The sequence below is a fragment of the Mus musculus genome, chromosome 1 (assembly GCF_000001635.26).
Source record: "Mus musculus strain C57BL/6J chromosome 1, GRCm38.p6 C57BL/6J".
In the NCBI taxonomy this organism is placed as follows: Eukaryota; Metazoa; Chordata; class Mammalia; order Rodentia; family Muridae; genus Mus; species Mus musculus.
In genome coordinates, this window is record NC_000067.6 from 74,258,019 (window position 1) to 74,268,957 (window position 10,939).

The window sequence follows — 10,939 nt, forward strand, 5'->3', positions numbered from 1 at the left end:
TTAAAAACTATGAAGTATGCATTTAGATTTGGCTGGTTTGGAGGGTATGTGTGTGTAATTTTTTGTAAGTCTTTTTCCACTTTGTGCCTGGAAAATTTCAAGCTATTTTTATACCTCAAACAAATGTTACCCCCTAGAGTTTACTGCAGGATTTTGTAAATGTTCTTTTTGTGTGTGTAGAGGAGAATATGAATTTAGGCTCTTCAACATTCATGTGGCAAGACAGTTACCTAAAACGGAAAGCAAACCTACTGTAGTAGTTTTGGTTTTGGGTCTTTGTTCGTGCTGCCAGTATTTCTAGCCAGTGATGTGCGACCCATCTCCTCTGCCATCTTCTCCATACCAGAGGCTAGAGTGACTCGCTTTGGTGACCACAAAGACCAAGTTAATCAAGTAGGATTTTTCCTGAGTCCAGGAAAAGTTAGTTTTGTTCTGCACAGAGACAGGGTTTCTCTGTGTAGCCGTAGCTGCCCTGGAACTCACTCTGTAGACCAGGCTGGCCTCAAGCTCAGAAATCTGCCTGCCTCTGCCTCACAAGTGCTAGGATTAAAGGTGTGTGCCACCACTGCCTGGCTGTTTTCTTAAAGCAGGCAGCCTCTCACTGTGCAGCCCAGGCTAGCCTGGAGCTCATGTGTTTACCTAGCTATCTTCACATTTGGAGCAGTCCATTCCCCCCACCACCCATGTGCTGGAATTAGAGGATCTGTCACCACATCTGACAATTGCTTGTGTCAAGACACACACTTTGTTACATTGGGACCAGTAAGAAAAGCATGAAATTTGCGTTTCATTTTTACACAGGGGCCATGTTGACCTTGTAATGTATGTTCCAGTTTTAGTTCGTGTAGCTACTCAAGTGAGCACTTCCGTTTTCTTAGACTGTCTCACTGTGGCCTAGGCTGGCCAGTAACTTGTGGTCCTCCCTCCTTAGTCTCTTGAGTTCTAAAGTGTGCCACTGTGTCCAGCTTGAACTACACCCTGATTTAAGATGCTCCTTTCTCGTAAATAGTTTGTCTCCAAAATAAATGATACTTTCTTACAAGAGATAGCACCATGGGCTTAGCAGGTGAAGTCTTTTGCTACCAAACACCTGCATTCCACCCCAAGGTCCCACGTGGTGGAATGAAAGAACCACCTTCCTAAACAGCACAGATGCTCTCACACACAGCAAATGAAGTGTAAGAAAAAAAAAATTTTTTTTTTTTTTTTTTTTTTGAGACAGGATTTCTCTGTGTAGCCCTGGCTGTCCTAGAACTCACTCTGTAGACCAGTCTGGCCTGGAACTCAGAAATCCGCCTGCCTCTACCTCCCAAGTGCTGGGATTAAAGGCGTGCGCTACCACCGCTCAGCTTAAGAAATGTTTTTTAAAAAGAAATACTGTCCTGGTATTGAGCAGACATCTATCCTGTCAGAAAAAAAAGAAACAATCTGTGTAATAGATAATGAAGGGGGTCTCTTTGGAGGGGCTGAGTGCTGTTGCTGTTTCAAGACAAAGCAGGGAAGAACAGAAGACATCAAGGTGTCTAAAGGCTATTTCCTGCTGCAGAGAGTGTGGAGTAAATCTTTGGCGGGGGTAGAGAAGGAGAAGAGAGAGACTGGATCTCAGGTAGCCAAGGATGATCTTGATTCTTTTGTGTTTGTTTGCTTTTTATTGATTCTGTTTTGTTCTTTGTGGGGAAGATGGTTGAGACAGGATGTTACTGTATAGTCATGGCTGTCCTGGACCTTGATACATAGACCAGGCTAGCCTCAAACTCAGAGAATCTGCCTGCTCTTCCTCCTGAGTGCGGGGATTAAAGCTGTGCACCATCATGATGTTGAATTCTTAATCCTTTCCCAAGTGTTGGCTTTACAAATGTCTTTCCTTTAGGGAAAAAGAAGGGAAAAGTTGGGAAGGGAGCTAACCTAACACTGTGTTCTTTCTCTTCTCTGTAACCCAACAACAGTCAGGCAGTGCTATCTCAGAGGCAGTGTTTTTTTTTTTTTTTTTTTTTTTTTTAAAGGCAGAATAGCACGTGTTAGGGTTCCTGTTGCTGTGCTGATACACCATGACAACAGTAACTTTTATAAAGAAAAACATTTTATTGGGGCTGTTCAGAGGTTTAGTTTATTATTGGCATGGTAGGAAGCAAAGTGGTATGCAAACATAGGGAGGAGCTAAAAGTTCTGCATCTGGATTGACAGGCAGCAGGAAGACAGTGGGCCACTAACTAGGCCAGGCCTCAACAGCCACCCTTAATGACGCACTTCTTATGAGTCTGTGGGGTCATTTTCATTCAGATCACCATACTGTGTTCTTCCTACTTGCAGTACAAGTGGGAGCTTAGTCCCTGCCCCTTCCTGCCCATTGCAATGGTTCTGTATTGGAGGCCTGGGGGCACTTTCTTTTACTGGGCAGGATTGTGCTAGACAGACTCTTTGAAGGACAGGGGAAAAATAGGAATAAAGCAGGAGCTTCGGCCTAAGGCACCTAGCCTGGCATGGAAGCCAGATGCCGTAATAACTAGTGATGTATAGTGATGCTTGTGGAGAAGAGAATAGGAGCTCTCAGAGTATCCAGGTGTGTCTGGCTGTTGGAGGCTGACTATAGAAGAAATGGTATGTAAGCAGCAGCAGCCACACTTCCTGTCATATGGTTGTGTGACCAGGTTTTCAGTGTCCTAACCCTGAGACTGTCCTTAGCTTCATGCAGCTGCCCTGTTTCAGGACCAACTCAGTCTACATGTTGGGTTTGTCTCTTCTTTAAAGGGCAGGCTAGTGAATCCAAAGCTTTGCATGTGCTGCTGGGAACTCTGGGAGAGAATGTTATAGCCACACGCCTTTTTGTATAGGGATGCAGAGGGTCTGGGGATTAAAGGATCAAAGAGGTGGCCTGGGGTTTTTGTTGTTGTTGTTGTTTTGTTTTGTTTTGTTTTTTTTAAAGATTTATTTATTTATTTATTCTATGTAAGTACACTGTAGACACACCAGAAGAGGGAGTCAGATCTCCTTACGGATGGTTGTGAGCCACCATGTGGTTGCTGGGATTTGAACTATGGACCTTCAGAAGAGCAATCGGGTGCTCTTACCCACTGAGCCATCTCACCAGCCCTTGTTTTTTTTTTTTTCTTTAATACCCTAGTCCTTTTTCTTACAGTTTGATAAGCACTGTACTTTTGTTAAGGACATGGCTCTTGGTTTTTTGAGACATCTGTAGGCTGGGGCCAATCTTGAACTGTCAGGTATGTCCCCTCCCAGGTTCTGAATGATGCATCTGTGCACTCCTGGCTGACTAGAATTTTCTTACTGTATGTTTGTGTGTTTAATTGGGGGAGAGGTATCTTTCTATGTAATCCATGCTAGCCTGACTTGATTCCCCTGCCCTACCCTTTAAGACAACTGAGTTCTTACATTCTGTCATGGTTGGCCCCTAAAGGGAGAGATTAAATTTGCTTTAGAGTTTTAATTGTTAAATTTTAAATAATACCAGATAAAGATCTTGTAGTTAAACAGTACTTGATCAAAGGCCCAGCACCCAATAAAAGCACGATATTCATGAAACTGAAGTAAAAGATCAGGTGTGGGTATATTGAGGATGCAGACACCAGATAGTCAGGAATTCAAAGTTTTCATCATATACATTCAGAGTACCCACAGACAGAAAACACATATTTTTTTTAAAAGTCCTGATTGAAGAGTTGGCTCAGCAGTTTAGAGCATTGACTGCTCTTGCAGAGGTCCTGAGTTCAATTCCCAACAACCACATGGTGGCTCACAACCATCTGTAATTCTGTAATGAGATCTGATGCCCTCTTCTGTTGTGTCTGAAGACAGCTACAGTGTACTCATAAATAAAGAAATTCTTTTAAAAAAAAAATAAAAGTACTCATCAGGCAGAAGAGGTGGTTTGGCTCTCTTAGTGAGTTTTAAAATCAGCCCTGCCACATGAAGCCCCGCCCGGGGGTGAAGGGATAAAACACATTAGGGAAAGCCTGGGTCCTAGATACCATGAAGTTTTAAAGATTTCCTATTTTAAAAAAACTAAGAACAACCCTTTTCACACTGCACGAGAGAGCAGTGAGTTGCAGTACTCATCTGCACTGGAACCAAACCTGCGCTTCAGCTGTTTCTTTTCTGGTCCACTCTGCACTGGTGGGCATGTTCTTGCTGTGTAGCCCAACCTGGCCTTGAAATCATGATCCTCTTGTCGTGTTAGTCCAAGCTAAGAAAGGAGAAAGGGCAGCATTGCTGTGCTTTGTACCACAGTCTGACGGTCCTGCTTGTCGGTGCTCTCGTCTTCCTTTTGAATCTGGTGTGCACTGAAAGCGGCTAGCACTCCTTGTACCTGAGGTCTGACGGTTCATTTTTAGTTATCTGCTGGTGAGGAGGACTATGAAGGTCTGAGCACATAGTGTGAATAAATGCTACACATCTCATACAAATTTCCTTTCCTCTCCACAGGAGTTCAAAGAAGGACGAAGAGCCAGCCACACAGCCCCCCAGGTCCTTTTCAGCCACAGGGAACCTCCTCTAGAGCTGAAAGACACAGATGCTGCTGTGGGTGACAACATTGGCTACATCACCTTTGGTGAGGCTGGAGAGGTAGTTGAGTGGTAGGGTGCTTGCCTACGCTCCTGGCCCTGGGTTCATTCTCGGCACTGCAGAGAACAACCCCAAAACCTTCATGGCAGGGTGCCCACATCTAGGCGAACTTAAGGAACATTTTTAGTGGGCAGAAGCAGGCACGGCATGTTTGTGTTTCCTCTTGTGGGCTGTGACGCTGTCACAGGGGACTGATTACAGAGATAGGCACTGTTTTGCTGCTGACATCATTTCCTGTTTGTTTTTCTTAAATGGTAAAGGAAAAAGGTAACCTGGGATTGTCAGGAGTTAGGGGCGGCCATGTCAGCATCGCTCAGCAGCTCAGGAGACTTCTCTGTCGGTTAGCAGTGCTTGAATTTTTGCTTCTAATGCCCAAGCTCAGCTGCAATTTGCTGAGGCTTCTTTTCCACTGAAGATACCAAACTTCACGTGTGTCGGCTTAGTGAGCTGGCTGACTCCTCATTTCAACACTGCAGGATTGTCTCCTTTAGTTCACCTTTAGCTAAGGATGGAGCTGTTTGTTGCTGGTGACTACAGTTTTGTTTTGTTTTGTTTTGTTTTGTTTTGTTTTGTTTTGTTTTGTTTTGTTGAGACAAGGATTCTCCCTCTTGCTCTGGCTATCCTAGAATTTGTTATGTAGACCAGGCTGGGCTCAAACTCTGAGATCCACTTTTTTCTTTATTTTCTTCAAACCAAGGTAAACTAAGAACCAGAGTTCTACCTTTCTTCTCAGCCATTCATTTCAGCTCAGTTGATAGAACTCAGGGCTCTTGGTGTTAGTGGCAAGTACAATACAAACAGGAGCCCAGAGGCAGGTCTGCCCAGAGTAAAAGTCAGAACAGGCCTTTGGGTGAAGAGCAGCTTATCCTGCCAGGCCTGCCTTAGAGTTTGGTAGTCATGGTCAGGAGATGAGTTCTCTTCAGAACCTAGTTTTTCTGACAGTAGCAGTCTGTGCTTTAGCACCTAGAACCCAGGACAAGCTAGAGTTCAGAATGGTGTCCAGATTTGAAATGAGTGCCCATAGTCATCCTGGCTTTCTGTGTCGTGAGCCTCACCTCTTGCACTCATAGGCACTCTGCGATTGTGTTGTCTGATGGTAGCGCACACACCACTACAATGCCTTGTTTTCTGTCCCTGCCTTAGTGCTGTTCCCTCGCCACACCAATGCCACTGCTCGAGACAACACCATCAACCTGATCCACACGTTCCGGGACTATCTGCACTACCACATTAAGTGCTCTAAGGTGAGAGAGAGGCACCAGCGTCCCTACGGAGCCATTGATTTAACTCCCAGTAGACACTGCCCCATGGCGCTGCAGAGATAGCTCAACAGGAAGAGTTCTTAGTTCTTTCAGAGGACCTGGGTTCATTTTCCAGTAACCTGATGCTGTCTTCTAACCTTTAGTATACATAAATTCATGTAGGCACACAAATACAGTAAAAAAAAAAAAACTTTAAAAAGTTACAGAAACCATCTCTTGGACCAAAAGTGCAGCTCAGTGGTAGAACACTTGGCTAGCATGCTCAAAAGCACCAGTTTGGCCCCCACTACCCCAGTAAGAAAAATGTCTCTCCCCTTCGCCTTATCCTTCCTATAGCAGAGGAATGAGTCTGCATCTCTGGTATTGCTGCTTAACCATCCCGTTCCCCTTACGTGCTGCTCCCCAACATCCCCCATGACTTACTCCAGTGAAAGGAACTCTATCTTTCTAGAATGTGAGCCGCCTTCAGTTCTTCCTGTGTTTGCTCTTAGGCCTATATTCATACACGAATGCGAGCAAAAACATCCGACTTCCTTAAGGTGCTCAACCGTGCACGCCCAGATGCCGAGAAAAAAGAAATGAAAACAATCACGTAAGTAGGAGCAGCCACCTTCCCTTCCCTGATGCCTGCCTGCAGCCCAGGGCACTGAAGAGTACCATGTGCGAGGCCAGCAGGCCACGCGTAGAGCTGCCCAAGTGCAAGTGAAATTGAAAGGGCTGCACCTGGACGCAGCCGGAACATCTGAAGAAGCCTGGGCCAGTGCCTACTTACTTCTGGTCTGCTCAGCAGGAAAGGTATACAGGGCAAAGGCTGCCTTGGTCAGGGAGGAAGACGACAAGCAGAGTAGTAAGCAGTGTGGCTCTGTATACTCAAGGCCAACATGGCGTGGGACCTAGAGTTGACTCTAGTGTAAGTAGCATTCAGAACACCTTTAGCTTCCTCCACCCCCACCACCGTGTGTGAGACCACTGTGCCTAATTAGACTCTATTGCCATTTGAGAGCTCAACTGAGTACTGTGTAGTACGTGAGGGTTTCCGGTCCCAGGAGCATCAGGCATCTGTGCTTGGTGAGAAGTCTGCCTTTCTGTGCTGCCTCCTACAGCCTGAAGGTTGCTGTTCTATCTGATCTCTGTTCAGAGACTGCATCAATGCCATGTCAGGGTGTAACACCTGCATAGCATATCTAAGGGTGAACAAGGTGGATGAGAAAGGACATGCATGCCCAAGGAGGCACTTGTTCCTTCTGCCCTTTCAAGACTTTGTCTGCTGGTGCCTGCAGGTTCTCCTTTTTCTCCCTGTCTTACAAAAGTACTTTCCACCAGCCATCACTGTGTGACCTGAGAGAGAAAGAAAACTTGTCTGGGTGATGTGTCAGAACTACACAGAACCAGCTACTGTGGGCTAAGGCAGGAAGATAAGTTGAGTTTGAGGTTGGCCTGAGTAACATTAGCAAGATCTTATATGAAAACCAAACAGAGAAGTGGGCTGAGAGAAGGCCTACCTGCTACAGGGCTGCTGTGTGAGCCTGAGGGCTTGGGTTTATACTGTTACCCATGTACACACACACTAGGCATGGGGGCACTTGCCTGGAACCCTGGGACAGAGGGGACAGAGGGGACAGACGGATGGGTTGTAGGAGCTCTCTAGCCAGTCAGTTTAAGTCCGTGAATTCCAAGGTCAGTGAGAAACCCTGTTTCAAAAAATAAGACGAAGAGCCAAGCATGGCAGCACACGAATTTAACCCCAGGACTCACTTGGAAGGCAGAGGCATGGCTTCAGTGATTTCTTGGTTGTTTTGGTTTTGTTTGGGGTATGTGGTTGGTTGGTTGGGTTGGGGTTTTTGGGTTTTTGTTTTTTGTTTATTGGTTTGGGGTTTTTTTGGTTGGTTGTTTGGTTGGTTGGTTTTGGTTTTTCGAGACAGGGTTTCTCTGTGTATTCCTGACTGTCCTGGAACTCACTTTGTAGACCAGGCTGACCTCGAACTCAGAAATCAGCCTGCCTCTGCCTCCCAAGTGCTGGGATTAAAGGCATGTGCCACCATGCCCGCCACCCCAAGCAACTCTTATAAAGGCAGATATTTAATTGGGGCCAGCTTACAGTTTCAGAGGTTTAGTCCATTATCATCATGGCAGGAAGCATGGCAGCATCCAAGCAGACATGGTGCTGGAGAAGGAGAGTTCTGCACCTTGACCTGACTGTACCCAGGAGAAAGAAACTTGAATCTTGTGTACTGGGAGGACCTTCAACACCTACCCCCACAGAGATTTGCTTCCTCTGACAAGGCCACACCTCCTAATAGTCCCACTTCTCATAGGCCAAGCATAGTCAAGCCATTGTGTAGCTCGGCTGTTCTGGAACTCTTTGTAGATCTGCCTGACCTGGACCTCAGAGATCCTCCTGCCTCTGCCTCCCAAGCACTGGGCTTAAAGGTGTGCATCACCACCACCCAGCAAGTCTCAGTGGTTTCAAGACTACCAAGTTCCAAGCCATCCAGGCCATCCAGAGCTGTCAAATAGGACCCCGACTCAGTGGGGGGCCGCAGTTGACTACTTAAGGAAAGTACCCATTGCTGACTTCTGGCCTTTACACACACACATACACAGAGAGAGAGAGAGAGAGAGAGAGGGAGCGAGCGAGCAAGCAAGCAAAGAAAAACAAAATCAGACAGAAAGGTCAAAAGGTGGGGATGTTAAGATAGCCCTGGGACTGCTTGCATCACCTACCTTCACCCTGATAACTGCCCTCATCTCTCTGTCTTGTGGCCAGCCAGGTGTTCCTGGTAGTTGCTGCCTAATGGGACAGAAAGAGGCAGGAATTGATTCCTTTCCTGGTGGAGGAGCCTGAGGAAGGATGAACCCTTTACAGGAATAAATTTAGTTGTTCGAAAACCTCTATTATGCTACGTATAGACATTGAAAATTAAAGTGGGCCTGTTAGGAGTGTGGCCCCAAGCTAGAAGTTGCCTGTGGAGTCAGCACAACACAGTGCTCAGCTTTTCTTGTGTGGAAGGCCATCAAGCAGTTTCATTTGGGGTGAGCACAAAACATGGAGAGCTCTGTTTCTTCTGCTCTCCTTTTCTGTAGTTCTCAATTCCAGGCTACTTTACCAAATACCCTTGGAGTAAGTACCATTTGCAGGCTCTTTATGGGTCTAGTAACCCTCTGGGGACTCACTGGGTAGAAAAGGATACCACAGCTCAGGAAGCCAGAACCAGGCCAGGGTTCTGTGAGCCAGAGTACATGCCAACTGACAACCAGGATGTCTCTAACCTCTGAAGTTGGATTTTTGGGGGGTTAATTGGTTGGTTGTTTTAGCCAGAGTCTAATTATATATATCCCTGGCTAACCTAGAACTTACAGAGATCCACATGCCTTCACCTCCCGAGTGCTGGGATTAAAAGCATATACCACCATGCCTAGCTAATGTTTGAAAATTTTAAGGTGGCTTTGAACTTTCTTTCTCCTGTTGAAAGGTTAAGAAATTGTTACCTAAATGGGATCAACTGGGTAGAAGGAGCCTCAGCTGAAATTCATGTCTAGCCATCTGAAAGCTAGAGGAAAGTGGGTGTGGTAGCACATGCCTTTATCCCAGCACTGTCAGGAGGTAGAGGCAAGCCTAGCGTACACACAGTTCCAGGCCATCTAGGGCCACAGCGTGAGACACTGCCTTTAAAAAAAAATTGCAGATCATTTTCTCATCTGCTGGGAACATCCAGTGTGCTTATGGGCTTGCCATGGTGTTACTTAGTGCTGGGGCTTGACTGAGCCCTGTGGCTCTAGCACCTTTGCTGGAAGACTTTCCCTTCCTCTTTGTTTGGTCTCCTTTGGGCAATCCACCCCAGGCCTAGAGTATAGGCTGGGAGGAAAGGACATCTGGAGTAAGCCTTCACTCTGTCTCTGCTTTTGAAGGGGGAAGACTTTTTCATCCCGCTAACTCTTGGGAACTGAGGAGGAAGCGCTGTCGACCGAAGGCTGGACTGCTTGCTACTGGATAATCGTAGCCCTTCATGTTGCACCTTCTCCAGGTTCTTGAGGGATTCTCCATTTGGGTTCCATTTTGTACGAGTTTGGCAAATAACCTGCAGAAACGAGCTGTGCTTGCAAGGACTTGATAGTTCCTAAGAATTAAAAAAAAAAAAAAAATTCCACTTGATCAACTTAATTCCCTTTTATTTTTCCTCCCTCACTCCCCTTCCTTTTCCAAGCTGTTTGCTTTGCAATATGTTACTGGTAATGAGTTGCAGGTAATGCAATCTTAACTTGTTTTCTTCTAAGTATTTGAGTTCAAAACTCCTGTATCTAAAGAAATACGGTTGGGGTCATTAATAAAGAAAATCTTTCTATCTTACTTGAGAATTTGTTGATTTTTCTCGACTGTGAGTCCAAAGGAGAAGAGGAAAGGGTGGCTCTACACTGCCCTTGTACCAGCAAGCCTCCCTTCTCTTGTGGAAGGAGGGGCTGGTATGTAAACTGTGAGGTTGGGTGGGGTGGGGAGAAGTGGGGGGCTTATCTGTTTGGGTTCATTTTATTGGTCCTGCTTTGTAGCCCATGTTGGCCTCACACTCCAGCAGTCTTCATGCCTCAGCTTTTTGAGTTCTGGGATTATAGGAATGAGCCACCTTTGGTTTTTGTTTCTTTAAACATGCTTTTTCCGTTGTAAAGCTTGGTTGCTAACACTACCCAGCTGAGTAGCCAGGAAACTCCCTTAGTGCAACAGACAAACTATTCTGGGAATGTACTTCAGTGGATATAACATGCAGGCTTAACTTTTTCAAAATCTACTTTAATAAGGGTTCTTAAAGATTGGGGAGAATGATGGACAAGGGGGATGGGGACCTTTTAAAAGTTCTTTGGGGCAACTCCAGTCTTCACTGTCAGGATATATGTAGTCCAGTCTAAAACATCAAAAGTCAATAGTGACAGTCCAGTCCAGCCAAACAGGAATCAGTAGCAATGGAACAATCCAGAAGAAACCTCGAAGCTCTGCTGTATTGGCGCAAGTCCCGAAGCAGTCAGAATACCACAAGAAGTTTTTTGGGGAGTTTTTCTCTTATGAACTCACACAAGCGAAGATCAGTGAAGACCAGCAAAATGTT

General features: G+C 45.8%; 1 protein-coding gene across 3 annotated transcripts in view; it reads left to right on the forward strand.

The window, feature by feature from the left end:
* The window catches only part of Arpc2 (actin related protein 2/3 complex, subunit 2), a 31,720-nt gene extending 21,529 nt beyond the window's left edge, over nucleotides 1–10,191 (forward strand). For all 3 annotated transcript variants that reach the window (XM_030243491.1, NM_029711.2, NM_001357387.1), the window contains 4 exons: nucleotides 4,441–4,567; nucleotides 5,725–5,825; nucleotides 6,335–6,435; nucleotides 9,753–10,191. In XM_030243491.1, the coding sequence (XP_030099351.1) occupies nucleotides 4,441–4,567; nucleotides 5,725–5,825; nucleotides 6,335–6,435; nucleotides 9,753–9,777 (354 nt within the window). In that variant the 3' untranslated portion in view covers nucleotides 9,778–10,191. The remainder of the gene's footprint in view (nucleotides 1–4,440; nucleotides 4,568–5,724; nucleotides 5,826–6,334; nucleotides 6,436–9,752) is intronic.
* Nucleotides 10,192–10,939: the final 748 nt, after the last annotated feature.